An 18,573-nucleotide genomic window follows, 5' to 3' on the forward strand; every position below is an offset into this window, starting at 1 on the left:
CAGGTGTGTAGTGTACCCCCATCAATTCTTATGTGTGGCTGGTGGAGCGTCCATTGTAAATGGAAAGTTACAGCACTAGTCCACAACCCATAATGCACCTGCTACCGAGAAATGGTATTCAACCGATGCACATGTGCACATCTGAAAAGCCGTGACGCCAGTACGACCAAGCATCCAGTAGATTAATGCGCACGCGTACAGTACATCGAAGGAAAAAATGCCCCACGAAGACATGGGAGAACCACACAGACACAGGGCACTATTTTACCTTATCTTCATCAGTTTACGAACAGGTGAGTCGTTCTACATTCCTACATTGATTTTAAAATACAACTAATAATATGTATACATACAAAAGGTAAAGATATATATTTTATTCGTTTTTTTTTTGTTCTAAACACTTAAAAATTAATTAGTGTATATATATATATATATATATATATATATATATATATATATATATATATATATATTGTTCATTGCATACTTCGATGGGTATTGCATTTACTGGTACATTCCAGTACTTTTGCTAAATACTATTCTTACACAATAATATATAATAGAATATAACACTTATACAGTATATTTCGGGGGGATTATTAAATAGTTATACAATAATAATCATAAAACATTTCATTGCATTATTAAGTGGCAGAATTATGTTGCTATTGTTGTAGCTGTGATTAATTAGCAAATTAATTCGCAAGATGGAGAGAACCAGATTATGCACACAAAACATAAACACATTTTCTCCTTTTTTAAAAATCTATTATAAGGAGTTAAATGTGACATGCTGGCATCACTGGCTCCCCCTGTTCACCTGTCGGGGGAGAGACTCGGCTGGACGCTGCTGTTTTGCATGGTAAGGAACTTCAGGAGAGGGCGTCTGGAGATCAGCTGGAGGTCGCCGTCAGAAGGCCGCACCTCAAGCGGGCTCGTCCGCTTTTCAAGCAAGCATCTCCACCGCAGCGCCGTGGCAGGAATCACAGTGGCCACCAAAGAGTGGACATCATATAGCTGCTCTGTGAGTCGACATCCCAGAGTGAGCAAGAGACACCACATCACCAACACAGGTTGCACAATTTAGAGTTACTTATTTCTACCATCACAAATATTTTACATGATACTAATCATGAATCTCTCCAGATGCCCAAGACATCATCTGCAATGGAAATGATGAGAGTAAAGGTATGTTAATTGTTGTTCTTTTTATCTCTATCGTATTTCTACCACCAGTCTGTCTGACATAATCTATTTGCAAATCTCATTTTTGGGAAATATGTTTATTTTACCTTGATATTCAAAATGATGGGTTCGATATTTGATGTGATTTCGTCTCCAGATGTTGCAATGTGGACAAACACAGTAATTGTCTTCATCATGAGGCTGCTGCTTTTGAAGAGTCTTGTTTTAAACTCTGTGGTGACAATGTATGCCGTTAGAAAGTGGTAAGTGACTTCACCTGTACCTACCTTTAGTGGTATAAAGTCTTGTGGTGATAACCTCAATAATTTTGCTTGTACACATGACTTTTACAGTTTGGGAACATAGCTGTATCTTTTTTGATACTGGAAAACATACACATTTAAGTCCAATAATTGGGGATATTTGATACCAAGCTGCCACTTTGGAAACGTTTTTTTTTGGGGGGGTGGGGGGGGGGGGTACCCAAAGGTAAATGTACCCCTTCTGTACATAATTGCCACATTTATACCAACATAATGAGTTTATGTGTGGATTGTCATAATCATTAACAAAATAAAATTATTATAATTAATTATAATTTAATAAAAAAAATATTCTTTAAGGCTTGATGTTTTTCACTTTCAGATGAGAGGAAAGTGCCACTGCACTGACAACTCAAGACTTTTTCCTCTCTGAAATCTGCATTCGAGTCCCATCATCTTTTGCGATTTTGGAATTAACAAATGTATAAACAAGCAGTGTGAAAAGGGAGGCAAGCCTCTACAGCAATGTATTGTTTTGAAATGTTTGCATCCCAGGTGTAGTTGTCAGTTGAGGTTGCGTCAAAGCCAAAACCTCACATTTTATCAGGAGCTTGCTAACCTCAGACAGACGTTAGTGCACTCTAAGAGTGTCATCCCAATGTTATTTCCCATCAAATAGCTTGGAAAGTTGTTTTAAATGGTGCTGTTAATAAGTGTTTTGACTTAATTGTTTGTTGAAATAAAACACTTGTACACGTTTCTTTGCTCCATGTTTTTAAGTGCCTTGAATAAACACACTGACATAGCAACAGAGCACCACTGGGTGACAGCACAATCACAATTTACAATTTTTAAATTATTCACATGGCAAGTGGATGTAGCTATCTATACAGGAATCTACAGTTCTTAAATAAGTTAAGTAAGCCAACCTCACTTCACAAAACATTCACACATGATAAACAATTGCAAAAAAGATTAGCTAAAGCTTATGACCAAACAAACTATTACTAATTACAGAGAATATCATGACTTCATGGCTCATAGTCCAAAGTTGACTCATTTCTATCAGGTGTTAAAAAATGAAAACAAACATATCTCACAACTTCTGCAATATTCATGAATGGATAATGTGGTGAAACGCTTATTTGCAGGGATCAGTCCAATGTTCAGTACTTGACACAAGATCCCAGGAAGAATCAACTTGTTAATTTAAAGTAGCGCATTAAAAACAGGAGACGGGGAAGGTGCTGGTTTGACGATGACTTGCGTCCTTTCTACATAAAGAAATGGCCTTTTGTCTATGGCTCAAATCAACACAACAAAGACTACGGAGAGCAACAAACGTGAGTCCAACGCTCCAAAATGACTCCCAGAGGAACTAGAAACACATCCAGGCAAATCAGCAATTGGATCGAAAAATCTGGTTCAAATCAGGATTGAAGAAGAAAACATGTCCATATAAACGTTTTTTTACCCCCAAAAGATAACTCACATTATACTTAAACCTTTATATCGAGTACAATTAGCTAGTTTGGGAATAATGCATTTTCATAAAAAATCCTAACTTTGGATTACGTAAGAAACACTGATGTGGATTTGAACAAGCCAAAAAATCAAAATAAAGTGCTTCTATGAAGACAAACATCCTCTGTCTGAGATATGAAAAATCACAATAACAAAAATAACAATAAACCCTACACTATTACGCTGTGCTAGAAAGATCAAAACATTATTTACACATTGGGTAATGCATCACTTATCACCTACAGATGAACATTTTAGTCATTGTCTTCTGATCCAAAAATGAAGAAAGCATGAAAGTGAAACCGCTGTTAGATGCGTGTCACCTAAAGTAAAAACTTCCTGTGAGAGAGGAACCAGTATCAGTGCTCAGACAAAAACTCTCTCTAGTGCAGTTCATGAACATGCATCACTTTTACACAAAGCGGAGTGTACAAAGCAGAAGCAGGGTGAGGAGTAGTAGCAAAGGTTGGGGGTTCAAGGTGGAGGGGGCGGAGCCTCGGGGGTAGATCCTCCATCTGTCTCTGTGCGGGTGAAGACTCTCCATGTCTTTCTGGGCGCTGTATGCCGCCACGGTGAAGTTAGCGTCCCCGGTGGTGAGGAGGTCAAACACACAGGAATGAAAGTAAATGTCTCGCACCTCCAGTTGCTCCCGGCAGCGTTCTTTAGCACCCTGCACACTGAACACCTGCCTGTCACTGTGAGGCAGTAACTGTGTCTGTGACGAGTATCTGGGCTTGTGCAGATGCTGGAGCTGAAGGTCGACCGAAGGCGGCGACAGGGGCAAGTGGCCGCTCTGGTCGATGCGCTCGACTCTGGGGCAGCCGTTCAGGCACAGCTGCAGGTCCTGGGTGGCGTCGTAGGCCTGAGCCAGCTCCTCGGGGATGCGCACCGCCAGGGTCAGATAGCGACCGAGCTGTCGGACGATGACCGTCACGCCGATGTAGCCCGCGTGCAGCTCCACGTGGTGGCCCGGGCTGCGCTCTGAGATCCAAAGGGCCCTCACTTTCCCGATGGCGCCGTCGGCCCCCGTGGAGACGTGGATGGGGTCTCCGCTGCTCACCGTGCCATCGTCAAAGGCGGCGGGTAGGTTGTCTGTCACGGCCTGGTAGACCCTTTGGTCGGTGCAACCCTCGTAGGGCTTGAAGATAACCGTGATCTATAAAGACATAGAGCAGGGGTCAGCAAACTTTACTGTCAATTTCAGGCCAAATAAATGACAAAAAATCTGTCTGGAGGCACAAAATATTTGAACATAGTGATGACCGAAACAGTGTGTTAGTGTTTAACTCATTCAAGCTCAAAAATGTATTTATACGTTTTTTTTTTAATACTTTGTCCTTCACTCGCAAAAACATATTTATACGTTTTTTATGTTTGTTTGTTTTTATGCTAGAGCATACAGAAGGCTTTGATGCAGCTTCTGATCTGAAGAGGTCGCTAAAAGCAATGGTAGTTATTACAAAAAAGGCCAGCAGGTGGCAGCAGAGTATAAGAGATCAACCAGGGCCCTGTTGCCACAAGCTCTTTTTCAACAGGTTTGTGAATAATGATGAAACTTAGCTATATTCCAATGCTAATTGCTGCAAAATGGAAACAGATACAAATGTACTTTTTTATGAAAGAAGAGACTCTAAACTTTCTTTTGGTTGTTTCCCTGTTTTTGTAGCAATAGAACACAATATTCTGTGGGCCTTGCAAAATCTGTCAAAATCCAGTAAAACAGCCAAGAGCGTAGGTGTTTGCTTCAGTGAGAAAGGCTGGGAGTGAATGAGTTAATTTAGTGAGGGCCCAAGAGCTAATTACAGCCTCACCACCACAACAATAAAAAATGCAGCATCCAATTAATTTTCTTTTACCCTTCGTTTTCTGTTCGTTTTTTGGTTTTTCATACTTCATTTTTTGTGCACTTTTAAACTTTTCTGCCTTTCTGTCAAATTTCTGACATTCTTTACAATTTTATGGACATATTATGTTAATTTCTGACTCTTTTTCCTTTTTTGGCTATTTTTTTAATATACTTTTTTTTGGCTTTTGTGCTACCAATTTTTTGGACATTTTTGGCAATTTGTGGACATTTTATGATAATGTTTGGTAATTTTTCTTTTGTTTTTTTTTCAAACCTATTTTCTGACTTTTGTTGTTGTTGTTGTTGGCAATTCCAAAGACATTTTAAGTTATTTTTCTTACACAGGAAGCCACAGGAGAGGGACTAAAAAGCTCCAGAGCCACATGTTGCAGACCCCTGACACAGAGAGACCTGCATTAAAATTGTAAGTTCAGTGCATTATTACTCATACTATTTACTAGTTTATTTGAATAAGTTCAAATGTAGACATTAGATAAAAGGTCTTTTCGCTACACACACACACACACACACACACACACATCTAGAGCTCAGATATCAACACTTACTCAAAACACACATTATTAACACAGAGTAACATTTAAGAAATGTCTAAATGAGTTTTTAACAAGTTGCAATTTGACACAGCTATGCAAACATGCTGGCACACGCATTCACACAAGACATACACACATGCGCATACACACACACACACACACACAGGACAGTGGAAGCAGTAGTGTGTGCACAAGGGTGTGGTGTGAGCATTGCCGTCCAGCATCGTAGTTCCGGTGAATGGCCGCTTTGTTCACATGACAGCCATGAGGCATGAGCCCAGTCAGGCCATTAAGCCTGTAAGGCTGTTTTTAGTGTGTTTGTGTGTGCACGCACACATGTGTCTATGTTTCTAATAATTGTGACTAATAACACGCCCCACCTCTGACACAAGGTCAGACCTTCATCTCCACAGTGCGGTAACCATACTATTTGCTTTGTGTGGGTGTGTGTGTGTATGTGCTTGGATGACATATCTTTTTAAAATGTCTACCACTTCATTTGTGCATTTGTTGTTATCATACAAGCATAAAGGCCTGGAACTCACAAATACACATTGAGTGTAAAGAGATGACGCACGGGAGTAAACAGTGGGTCCTTTCACACATATCATTCCATGTTAGTAGAGGTCAGGCTATGCCGAGCCATTAGCCACGTTAGGTTTCGCAACAGTGCCTCAGTCACAAGAGACGGTCACAAGACTGAGCTGTTGGCCGCACACCTGTGAGGCGAACACAGAAATTCTTACGCTACAGTAGAACAGATTGATAGGTTGAGAGAAGTAAAAAAAAATTGTTGCCACCCTGAAGCAGGGGTGAGGTAATAAAGGAGTTTGACTCACTGTAGTCCATAGATTGGTCAGCAGAAAATGACATCATCATACCGATATGTTTATGGAATTTAATGTAAGGTAACAATGTTTCATAGTGTTATGATGTCATACCACAGTGGAACTGCTAAGGTCAAACAGAATCCAGTCAGGGTCAAATTGTTACAATTACAAAGCTTTTATCAACTGTACAGCTAATGCTTTATTCAGGATTTTAATGTTTTTAGTTAGTAGAGCTACTTCTGTTCAAATAAAACATAAAAATAAAATCTCAATTGTGATGATGACTGGCACGCGTTCAAGATAATGGGGATAGAGATGACTGTTTTTGATGTGAATCATGAAACATGAAGAATAAACCAAGGTCCCTTTTAATAGTACATTTTATTACGTATTGCTGACTTGTGAATTACGTCCTACATACTAGGGTTGTAAAAAAATAATAATAAAAAAAGTTGGCCAACTCAGTTATTAAGTTAACCACAAAAATGTGTTGACAAAAAAAAATTCTGCAGCACAACTACAATTAAACATTTTAAAACCATGTTTGCGGCACATTTGGTCACTTTCGTGTTTTCACACAGACATTTGTTGTTGACGGACCATGTCCGATTTCCTTCCTTCCAATGGACCATTCTCAAAAAAGAAAAAATAACCCTCTTTAAACTAAAAAAAAAACGACATCACATTTTTTGATATGGTAACACCGAAACGTGTACGTGTGATGACGAGGCTAAATAATAACTCATCTTGGGTGTTTTTAAGTAAATTAGCATACAAAAAAAATCTTAAACCTGCCATCTTCCACTAAATTGTCGTTGACTGGTAAATCTCGTCTCGGTGTGTGTTAAAGCTTCTCCAGCTAACTTAGCTTAGCATACCTTGCTGCCTGTTTCTCTTATCATTATCAACACCACTAAGCAGGAAGTGACCTGATTATTTTGAGAAATGTGAACAAAAAATAAATAAAAAGCAGGTGAGCTTGATAGTTACAACTTCATCTTTTAATTTATTGAATTTATTTTAGTCCTCACGTCCACTACAGGCCATCGAATCAGCCTAAACTAGCCTTTACTAGCGAGCATGACACCTGACCATGGTTTATATGAAAAGTAATATGAAAATATTGTTAAGTTAAGTTAACCCAAAAATGTATTTACAATACGTTCTAAGCATTATTAATATTGTGTTTGTGGAATATCAGTTAAGCAGCAAAAGCCACCCTTTTTTTATCCATCTCGGAGGACGGCCATTTTGCCACTGAGCCGTGATTGGTCGCCAGCAAGTGGCAAAATGGCTGCCCCCAGAGATGGAAGAAATTGGGTAGATTTTGCTGCTTAATTCATATTCCACAAACAGATACAGAATGGATTTGGTAACTTCATTATTTTTCATAAACAATTAATACCTTTAAATAATAATTCATCCACTTCCTGTCGACTGAAGATGACATCACCTGTGCCAACCATGGCTCACCTGTTTTCTGTGTTCTGTCAGCAAACTGAGCCATGATTGGTCGTTACCTACTTCCTCAGCACAGGTGATGACATCTTCAGTCGACAGCAAGTGGAAATTTTAGTTTTTAATTGTGCAAGAAAACTAATGAAGTTGTCAAATTAATTCTGGACAAAATATTAACTTTTTACTGCTGAAAATGGCTCAATGAGTCAAGAATCCCTTTAATCATAATCCAGTGTTTAAACTAGTCAATCACATACAAAATATTGTTAAAGATTTTTTGGGGGTTGACTTCCTTTTTAAAACCAGTAAATCGATAAATAGCTTGTCGCTTACCTTATTGGTCGCCGTGGCAGAGGAGCCCGAGACCACTGGAACATTGGTGACTTGAACCGACAGATAGTCATTATCAATGAGAGGCCACGCCCCCTCCACCTTGCAAGTCTGGAAGCTGTCCTTGAATGTCCTCAAGTGGGGGTCCCCGAACAGCCCGCAGAAAAGAAATCCGGGCCTTGCGTGAGTGTGGCTGTGAGTGTGTGCGTGCTCATGGCTGTGTGTGTGCACATGCTGAGTGCGACTGTAGTAGTTGCACGGTTCATGGTGGACCTCGGGGTGCGTGGGCGAAGTGGGACCGTCTCGGGAGCAGTTCCTCTGGCTCATTAAGTCTGAGATGCCCAGCACGGCCGAGTGGAAGACCAGGTTGCCCCTGCAGGACTTCGCTGTCCTCTGCGTGCAGGCCGAGTAAGCCCGCAAAGCTTTGCAGAATTCTACATGAAAGTCATCCACAGCTGGCGTGAGGTGAGAGGTCAGGGAGACAAAGTCAGTGGTGCACTTCTGGATGCGACACTGAGGGGAGATCACCTGGCACTGACCTACGGAAGAATGAGAGAAATACTATCAGTCACAAAGGTGGGCTGAAAACTTCCTGAAAGATAATCACCTGTCTGAGAATGCTGGCAGGTTAGCTTGAAGCAGAAATGGAAAGTTTATGTCCACACTGAACACAACTACGATGAATGTTTGGAGCTGGCTTTGATCTTAAACTCACAAACTTACTGGCTGGTTGCGATCTAATAAAAGAAGAAAAGAGCCGCCCACCGGCTGCTCAGAACGTTTCGATCAATCAAGCGAACCGCTCTGGAAGTGCAATAAAGCCAAAGTGTAATAAACCAAAGAGCAGCAAAAAGAAAAGATAAAGAATTGTTAAGACTACTTAGGACTGTAAAAGATAAGGCCTCGTTTATCAGGAACCATAAAAAGCTACCACAAGTTCTCACCACATCGTGTGTGAAATAGACGGGCATGTAAGCTTACATTTGCAGTATTCACCTTTGATACATTAACACTTATACAGTGGTTGGAAGTAACAAAGCAAACATTTGTTGCTTTTGTAGTTAAAGCTACTGAAAGTAGAACATTTCATTTTGAATCGCTACTGCCACCTGCTGACGAAAAATGAAACTGCACGTACCTTTCTTCACATACACACTACGCACGTTAGACAGGGCGCGGGAAATTCTAACCCGAATCCAGTCTGAAAACTATTGGCCAGAGGCTCGCAGGAGTACCCATTGTGAACAGCTAAGGTGTTAATCTACTAATTAGAAGGCATTTCAGTCATAAATTGTCAAATAAAAAGCTTATTGTAAAGTTATTTTTTTTTGGGGGGGGGGGGGGTTCCCATATTGCAACTTTAAGTAGAATTTTGAGTTGTCTTTACTTGAGAATTTTGTGACCACTGTTTACTTTCATTCAACAATTTTGAAAACTGTACTGCATCTGAGCATTCAATCCCATACTTTGTAGAGATAAACTTGTTGTTCATTTTTTAAATCTAAACACATTGTTAAAATAAAATAAAAACATAAATCAAGGGAAGTTGACATCTTGATCAGTTGAGATTTTGGTAGGAATTTTGGATTTTGGGTGAAAAAAAAAACAGGCGTTGAAAATGTGTACGTCTAATCGGGAAAAAACACATAAGTACAAGTTTCACATTCACGTTTTTAGTTTTCATTAGCCAATTTAGCTTTTTTTGTTCATGTTAGCAAAACTATGGGAACACATTTTGACAGCATAAATGACATAAATGTCGAGCCAGCACTGTACCTAAGTACATTTTAGTCTGTGCTTTTTTACTTTTACCAGTCTTATTCATACAAGTAACTGTACTTTTACTTAAATACAGAAATTGAGTCAATGTTACTACAGTTAACTAAAACTAATGAAATAACTAAAATTGGGAGGGGAAAAAATAAATCAGTAACAAAATAAAATAAAATAAAAATAATAATTAATAACTGAAACTACAACTTGGGTTTATAAAAGTAACTATAATTACAGTGAACATTGAGAAAACTCATTTCAATGTTTTCACTTAAAATACATGAGTTTTCGGGGTTCATTATAAATATTTGTATTTCAGTATTGCTATACGGCCATGTAGTAGAAGGGAGGTCAAATATTTGTCTGAGAAATGTACTGGTAGTTTACTTTATTGCACAATACTTAGTGAGTTTTTTCTTTTTAAATCTTGCACTTGACAAATACTCCGGATATATATATATAAAAAAAAAACTAATGAAAACTAAACTAAAATTAAGCATTTTTGGAATTTAAAAATAGGAACAAATCTACTTAAAACTAACTTATTAAAAAAAAAGCACCAAAAAAAGTAACTATAATGTGAAATCCAAAACGAGTATAACCCTGATGTGATTACAATCCAAAAAAAGCAGGTTGTTGCTATATTCATCACATCGTTTAAAGACTATTTCTATTTATAACCGTTTCATTAAAGGTGCTAAACGTTTACATGTTTTACTCTCATTGGGTTTTATTGCAATTTTAGTGACTATATTTTACTTGCCAAATGGAAAGTTTAGCCCCACTGGTGGGTGTTAATGACAGAGCGTGTCTGTGTGTGGCATAGTGGCAGCCTGCGGTAATAGAAGGGTGAAAGGGGGGTGGCGTTGTACGGGGTGAGAGCATACATTCACTTTTTAATCACTTTAATTCAAGTTTATACCAATAAACACAGAGGAAACGCATATGATTTTATTTGTGTCCCATTTAAAAACAAATCTAGATTGTTGTGGTTTGTTTCCATTGCTTAATTTTGGAACCTGACAAAAGTACTTCCGACATTAGCGAGCGAGGGAGGCCGATTTGAGAGCGGATCGAATGCATCAGTCAAAGCATGCCTCTATTAGATTAGGCCAGAGAGAAGAAGGACTCTGCAGTGAACGGGCAGCTAAATATACACATTGAGAGGCAAGAGAAAGAACGGCGGTTGTGTATTCATTTCAACCTCATATGATGGTACGATCTCCGAAAGGCCAAACAGGAAAAATCTGTAATTGTTTCAGCTGAAATCAACAAATTCCTCGGACGTCACACCACCAGTTAACGATATTAGATCTGGCTTACACAAAAACAGGCACACAAGCTCGCCTTTGTACACATGTTTATTTTGGGGGGGATAAAGGAGTCTGTGCCACCATTTGGGGGCAGTAGTGCGCCGAGTTTACACAACAGTATGAGGGGACCCCCTACTGCTCACACCCCACTCATGAATATCTCCTTTGGCTGTTACACCAAGTTGCCGTCCGACACGGTGAGTACTGAGTGTCCCTGACTGAATTAACCCGACTTGTGTTTCCATGTGCAGGCAGCACTAAAATACAGCTTCATATCTTATCAATGTGCGGTTATTCCCTTTCAGAAGGCATCACTATCTAACTAAACTAACAACAGCACCCTTTCACCACCAGACTTGAGCAGAGTGACGGAACAACATGAGAATCAACTCCAATGAGAACAGAGTTCATCTAATGTTTTGCAAAACCAGGATCTCGCAATGCCGATGATGAATAACAACTGTTCTGGTACACTTGGAATGTAAATTGTGCTTCTACAGTGCTCGCGTTCCAGAAAACTGGCAAGACTGAAATGCTCGTCCTCAGATATGCCCACTATAGTCTGACTGGCATGTAAATGTTTTTTTTTTTTCATTGGCTTAACGGGGAAGTCAACCTGAAACATTTCTTGAGAATAATATGCTATATGTGACCTCACTAATCTAAACGTGACATTCTGATTAATATTACATTTGTGGAATATGAGTTATGCAGTAAAAATCCAGACGTTTTTATCCATCCAAGGGGCGGCCATTTTGTCACTTGCTGTCGACTGAAGATGACATCACAGTTACTCAGGGTTCAGGCAATGACCAATCACAGCTCACCTGTTTTCTGAAGCTAAGCTGAGCAAGTGTCAAAATGGCTACCTTCTGATATTGATTAAAAAAACTGCTGGCTTTTGCTGCTTAACTCATATTCCACTAACGCAATAATAACCAAAATTTTGTGACTAGTATGTCTGCATAGAACATATTGTCAGGATTTTGTGTGTGTGTGTGGGGGGGGGGGGGACTTTAGTAGTTATTATTGAATCCAATAAATTCCGCCAAAAAACAAGTGGCCATTCAAATGTGACGTGACTGCAGGAAATAATAACTCTCTTGATCAGATAATGATTCATATTTTGGAGGGATTTTAGAAAAAGTGAATTTATAAATGTCAATTAGACAGTTGAATAGAAATTTAGCTTTTATGTTAGGGAATTTAAAAGGGAGTGGGTGGCCCACCAATTTTTGAAATTTAAAAATGCAGCTAATTTCACAACAGTCGAGAGTATTCAATATTTATATTAGTTGATTTGGGTTGTTCGATACCACATTTCTTGTGACCGATACCACTGGTAGTCATACTGGTATCATACCAGTATGAGTACTCAACTCTTAGGCATCGATAACAATAACAAGTACCACTAGTACTTTTGATAGATACAATTTCCCCCCAAAAAGTATGACATAATTTAAAAAAATACCTATATATCCCAATATAGCATTATTATTATTTACATATTCTTTAGTTTTTTTAATTCTTTTTTGTGTTTTTATTTCACCATACTGTGCATTTGACATTTTGTTCTGTAACAGAATCTGTGAGGGTTTTTTTAGTTTTTACTGAATGACGAGTCACTAAACAAAGGACGACAATGGAGTATTTTGTGGTCTTTTTGTCTTGGCACTTAGAAGTAGATGAGATTTGTTCATGAGAAAGTGCATTATGTGTTCTGTCTATTTCATCCCTGTTGTTGCACAACAGTCAAGCAATCATCAGACTGCAGTGCGCAGTGCAATTCCACCGCGGTTGGTGCCCAAACTGAAGATGGCGAAACAAAAGTGACAGGATACAGAGCAGTTACATACAATGCAAAGATCAAAGTAAAAAAAAACACCCCAAAAAACTATATTGCTTGGGGGAAATTGGTCTTTTTATGCTAGGAGGTGAATAAATAAATAGGATTACCATCTCCTAAAGGGATAGAGAGAAGTACATGAGGTCCATTGACCACATTGTGAGCCTGATGTGCTTCATACCCAAAGGTGACTAGAAACAATAAAACCGTAATACACAATAGTAACATTTGCTGTTGCTATTTACTGCTTCTATCATCTCAGAGGTCCAATGCCTTTTGCTCATTAGCTACTCTGTGCTGTCAATGGCCGGCAGCAAAGCTCCTGCATTCCCCACATGGCTTCTCCGCGAACACACTGAGGTTAAAAGAGCCACGATGTGAATCTCCCCGGCTCGGTTTGGAGTTTTCTTTTGTCTCCCGATTTGGAAGCCCCCGACCACTTTGATCTTCAGAGATCCGACAGGGATCTCCAGGCATCGTCTCGCAGCCCAAGTGCTTATTGATCACCTTGTTGTGCACTCTCTCACCCTGAGCTCGGATCACACAAATAGCCCTCTGAGCGCAGGCTGCAACACTTTACAGGAACTGGCAAAAGCACGCACCCTCCTTGACTAGAAAGTCAGGAGTGTGAAGACAAGATTCCGACATTCCTGTCTTCCTGTCTAAACAAACGCACAGCGCAGCACTGACGTCGGCGATGGGAAGTATGTCTCAGGAACGATAACGGATTGTACAAGTTAATACAAATCGATGTTCTGGTTGCCAAATGAATGATACGCATTTTTTCCAGGTAAGGCTGTGGGGTGTCTAGAAGGTTCTGTTTAATGGCAAGTGGGTCTCTTTTTTTCCCACCAGGCTGTGTGCACAAGTGCTTTTGTCCCGCTGCCTTAGCTGTGTTAAACTAATTACTGAAGGTGTGACTGCTCCACAGACAGCCAACCTCCTGCATGCACAATAACACCTACACAGACACACTTTTGAACAAGGAGAATGGTGGCTTATGTGATTTTTGTGCCAAATAAACATGTACATGTTCTCCAGGTTAAAATAATCCAACTATGTGGGACTGGGAAGTGAATCATGTCCTTAAATAGTGAGTTGAATTTTAAGGTGATACATTTAAAACATATAATGAATTGCCAGCTTCCAGTGAGCATGTAAATCCTTTACAATGAAGTCCTTATTCAGACAAAGATTTTTCTCCTGGTGCTCATTTTAAAAGACAGTTTATGTTAACAACATGCCTTTGACAGCTTATCCTAACAATGTTGAGGTGAAGCATTAAATTGAGGCTATGACCTGTGCTTAAGTTCTACTTTGCAGACATTACACTATTGTAATCTCCATGGTGCATATCACAGCAAAATTGCCTCTATTGGTCCACACTAAATATAATTAAAACAACACTTTGAATGTGTTATTTTTTTTTACACTGAGGTGGAGTTAAAACAACTCTAACGGCAGTTGAAATTGAATACAAGTCAATCAGTCAGTGACTTTGCACTAAACTAGTGTGCACTGTGTAGCGATTACTATTCATCGAAGAAAGACATTAGTTACATCTCTGCAGAGTTAATGTAACACTAGGTGATCAACTCTGTAAAAAACAACACTTAACTCTGAAAATGTTAAAATTACACTTCAGGAGTTAAAATTTAACCCAAAATTTTGAACATTGCACTGCATTTAACTTTTTATTTGGAAGAGACCCTATTAGAGATGACTATAAATGCCATTTACTAGTATTGATTGGGGTTATGCTTTTCCTCTAAATTAATTATCTTAACTTTTACTGTAACCAGTCCTGCATAGGATGCATGGTTTGCTATTCATTAAGTTTCAGATAAGACCATGAAGCAAGTCTTTACTTCTATAAGAGACCCATAACTGCTTATATTATTATTATGATTATTATTATTGTTATTATTATTGACAACAGTATGCACATAAGCAAGGCTACAAGCCTCCCCCATCTAGCAGCCATTTAAGGGGCAGACAGGAAAATGACGGCCCCAAAGAGAGGAGCAAGCAGAAACTCGATCCGGGCTGCGACTGCTGCACTGCCGCTTTCCACACAGCCAATGTCAAGCAGGCGTGGGCCCAACGAAGAATAATAAAAGGCTCTAAAAAGCGATAAAAGCGCGTCTTGCCATTGTATATGTTTTACAGAGCTGCGTGAGCTGAAAGTGGTATAAAAAAGTGGCAGCGGTGTGCTTACTTACCTATACGGGCAGCGGAGGTCAGAGCGATGATCAGCAGCAGTAGTGGCCGGAAGCGGCGCACCAGAGACGGGGAGGCGAGGCGCTCAGCCCCGCTGCAACAGCATCCGGCTCTCCCCATCCCCGTCCATGCAGGGCCAGGAAGGGGGAGAGGACAGAGCTCCAAAAGGCGAGGAGGAGTGCTGGCCAGGCCTTGGGACTACTTATTACTTCGTCTTCCTCCTCTTCTTCTTCTTCTTCTCCCCCACACTTCACTCCTTGTTGTCCGCCACGGGTGAGCAGGGGCATTAAAACACTTCCACTCTACGAAATGCAGGGCGGTGGTGCACAAGGACAGCCTGGAAGGAGGAAAAAGTGCGTCTGTCAGCGAAAGCGGTCACACTTTCACTTGCTCCCGCATCGCACATGTGATTTCAGCGCAAAGAGCCCAACTGCTTGCTTTTCACGATCGTTCGCTTTACGGACTCAAAACGCGCACAATCTCATCTCAGCTTCTCTCGAAGTGATCTCTCCTTCTCTACTCCTCCCATTTCACTTTCTCCTCCTCCTCCTCCAACAAATCAATAAAGCTTCAAGTAAGCGCGGCTGGCGGGAATCACGCCCACAGTGATTGAGAGAGAGAGAGAGAGAGAGAGAGAGAGAGCGAGAGAGAGAGAGAGAGAGAGAGAGAGAGAGAGAGAAAGAGAGCGAGAGAGAGAGAGAGAGAGCGATATTGAGAGGACATTTATAAAAAAAAATTCTAAATTTATGGAAAGAAACAACCCAACACATTAATGAGTAACTTCAAATTTGAGCAACTTCTCTTTGTGTCATTGCTTTTTTGAGAAGTCTGTTTTCAAAGATGCTGTTATCAGTTCATTAATAAGCCTCTAAATATAAAGAAATGGTGACAACTATATTTACATTGGGACAATAACTTCCAACACAGTTATTTGTAGGACGCTGATGTGTAATAATCAGGGGTGAGAGGCCAGGGCCTACAAGGCCTTATCTTCTGAATTTAAACACTATCAGAAGCACTGACCCACATTTACAACCTCAATTCTAATATTTCATCAAATTGCATTGATATATTCCCAACATTCTGATTGTTACATTTTTGGTTGATTGAAATCAATTAGATACATAAAAATAGTCTTGAAATATAGAAATTAAAAACAAGTCATTCATGTGTCAAAGAACACATCTTGTGAGTCCTAAAATTGAAGTAGAAGCACGAAGAACATTATTTCATCATCATCATCATCATCCGATTATTTTTTATCTTCTGAGAAAGGCTGACAAAGCAACTCAAACAAGACTAGTCTGTGAAACCAACATATTTCTTTTCGATTTCTTGAAGGCAGTTTCTTTGTTTAGACTTCATTTGCAAAAAGCGTAGCGAACGCATTTAGGAATCTGTGCAGTGGTGGCTTTAAAAATTCAACAGATTACATCAACTGATTATATAGATTACATGAACCTCAACTAAAGGAGAAATAACAGTTTTGGGTCGTAAATGAATCGCTGCAGTTAATTGGAAGTCTGATCCAACTTCCTTTTTTCTCATCAAGTTTAAACAGTTGGACGCTTTCAAGGCGAAGCTTCCATAATTCCAGATCATTTTTGACCTGCTGTGCATATCTACACCGCGTTTGCCTTTATCGCTTATTTATACTTCTTGTGCATGGATTTCCTCTCACTCGATAAGCTCCAGATAGACTTTGAGCCCTGGCTCAGCCTTTGTGTGGTTTGTCTTTATGTGCACACACTGAATGTATGTGAGTGCGTCTGTTGAACGGACTAATTTACACCAAATAAAGCATTTCCATGGTTCATAAATTTTGTGGTGTGAGTGCTTGCGTCTCAGCAAAGGTAGTTTGGTCCTAACATGACTCAACTATGCGTACGCACGCTGCTGCCGGAGAGTCGTTGACTTGATGAGTTGTCGTAGTGTGTTACCGGTTGTATAAGTACAATAAACTCACAGTTATCAGGTTTCAACAATACGTGTGTAAGGGAGAAGAACAGGAGAGGAAGTGTGCAAGTAAAAGTAGATATTAATTGAGGTGATTAGTTTTTGATTAGGGATATAAAATCAGCAGCCAAAAAAAAGAAGAAAAAAAAACGACAACACAAACATAGTACTGTACTTATCCAAAGATTTCTTAAATTATATAAAATTGTAAAAAAAATAAAAAAAAAAGGAGAAAAAAAACCTTATTGAAAAAGTACAAGAGAGGCCTATCTGCCATTTTAATTCATCATTGAATGAGTTAAAATGGCCGTTTGTTTGACAAGTCCCAACAATAAGATATCATAAAACACGTCAACATATACAAACACAGCATAGCTAGACATGCAATCCCACACAAGAGAGCACCTGGCACAAAGACGGTTTGTTTCCGAACGTCCAGCTTGTCTTCACCTCCACACCTCTGCTTCCCCTCTCCACTTCCACCTCTCAACACCCCTCTTCACCACACAACCACAAACAAGCCATCATTCAACAAATGCTGTTCTGCACATCTGTGTGTGTGTATGTGTGAGTGTGTGTGTGTCTACAACAGTGTAGTGAACAGTTCTTTGCCCCCTTTAAGCTTAGAGGCAAAATGACATGATGATTGTTGGATGATTTTGATATATTTCGGGTGTAGCAAAAAATGATTTGAATCGGAAAAACGGTTTTGATTTAAAAGTTGTGAGTGCGTCGAAATGAGATCGAATCCATCCACATAAAAATATGTCTGGATACGTATCGAATCATCTTTTATTGGAGAGGTATCATACTGTATCTTTGAAGGAAATGAAACGCCACATATACAGTACAGACAATTCCATTAATTCATGAGTAAAAGGACAAGACACTCATTCAGACATACATTCTTCAACTGAGCCGTACCATATTGAATCGAATCACAATCCCACTCTTTGACAATATTATGTTCTATGTAGCCCCACTAGTCTAAATACAGTATTTTGGTTAATATTGCCATAGTGGAATATGAGTTAAGCAGCCAAATCCAGCAATTTTTACCAATATCAGAAGGCGGCCATTTTGCCACTTGCTGTCGAGTAAAAATGACATCACAGTTGCTCAGGTCTCAGGTAACAACCAATCACAGCTCAGCTTCAGAAAACAGGTGAGCTGTGATTGGTTGTTGACTGAGCCCTGAGCAACTGTGATGTCATCTTCAGTCGACAGTCAGTGACAAAATGGCCGCCCCCTGAAATGGATAAAAACGGCTGGATTTGGCTGCATGACTCATATTCCACAAATGTAATACAGTATTAATCAGAATGTCGTGTTTAGATTAATGAGGTCATAAATAACATATAGAAATGTTTAAGCTTGATCGTATTTAGATGAGCAGTTTATTGGAGACATATACACGAGTCCTTATATGAACTGTATATCAATTCAACAATCTTAGAACCACAATATCTGTGAGA

The 18,573-nt window shown here is 39.5% G+C and overlaps 2 protein-coding genes across 2 annotated transcripts; one reads left to right on the forward strand and one right to left on the reverse strand.

The window, feature by feature from the left end:
* The first annotated feature begins 15 nt into the window (after positions 1-15).
* Positions 16-2,140, forward strand: LOC144049413 (uncharacterized). Its single transcript, XM_077562320.1, has 5 exons — positions 16-293; positions 777-1,073; positions 1,147-1,188; positions 1,343-1,448; positions 1,831-2,140. Coding segments are annotated over exons 1-5 (522 nt in total). The 5' UTR covers positions 16-217; the 3' UTR covers positions 1,832-2,140.
* Positions 2,141-2,211: 71 nt separating this feature from the next.
* On the reverse strand, positions 2,212-15,665 carry rgmb (repulsive guidance molecule BMP co-receptor b). Its single transcript, XM_077562479.1, has 3 exons — positions 15,145-15,665; positions 7,994-8,529; positions 2,212-4,128 (listed from the first exon to the last, which is right to left on the reverse strand). The coding sequence occupies exons 1-3, from the start codon at positions 15,260-15,262 to the stop codon at positions 3,385-3,387; spliced, it is 1,398 nt and encodes a 465-aa protein (XP_077418605.1). The 5' UTR covers positions 15,263-15,665; the 3' UTR covers positions 2,212-3,384.
* Positions 15,666-18,573: the final 2,908 nt, after the last annotated feature.

The sequence above is a fragment of the Vanacampus margaritifer genome, chromosome 3, assembly GCF_051991255.1.
Source record: "Vanacampus margaritifer isolate UIUO_Vmar chromosome 3, RoL_Vmar_1.0, whole genome shotgun sequence".
NCBI classification, from domain to species: Eukaryota; Metazoa; Chordata; class Actinopteri; order Syngnathiformes; family Syngnathidae; genus Vanacampus; species Vanacampus margaritifer.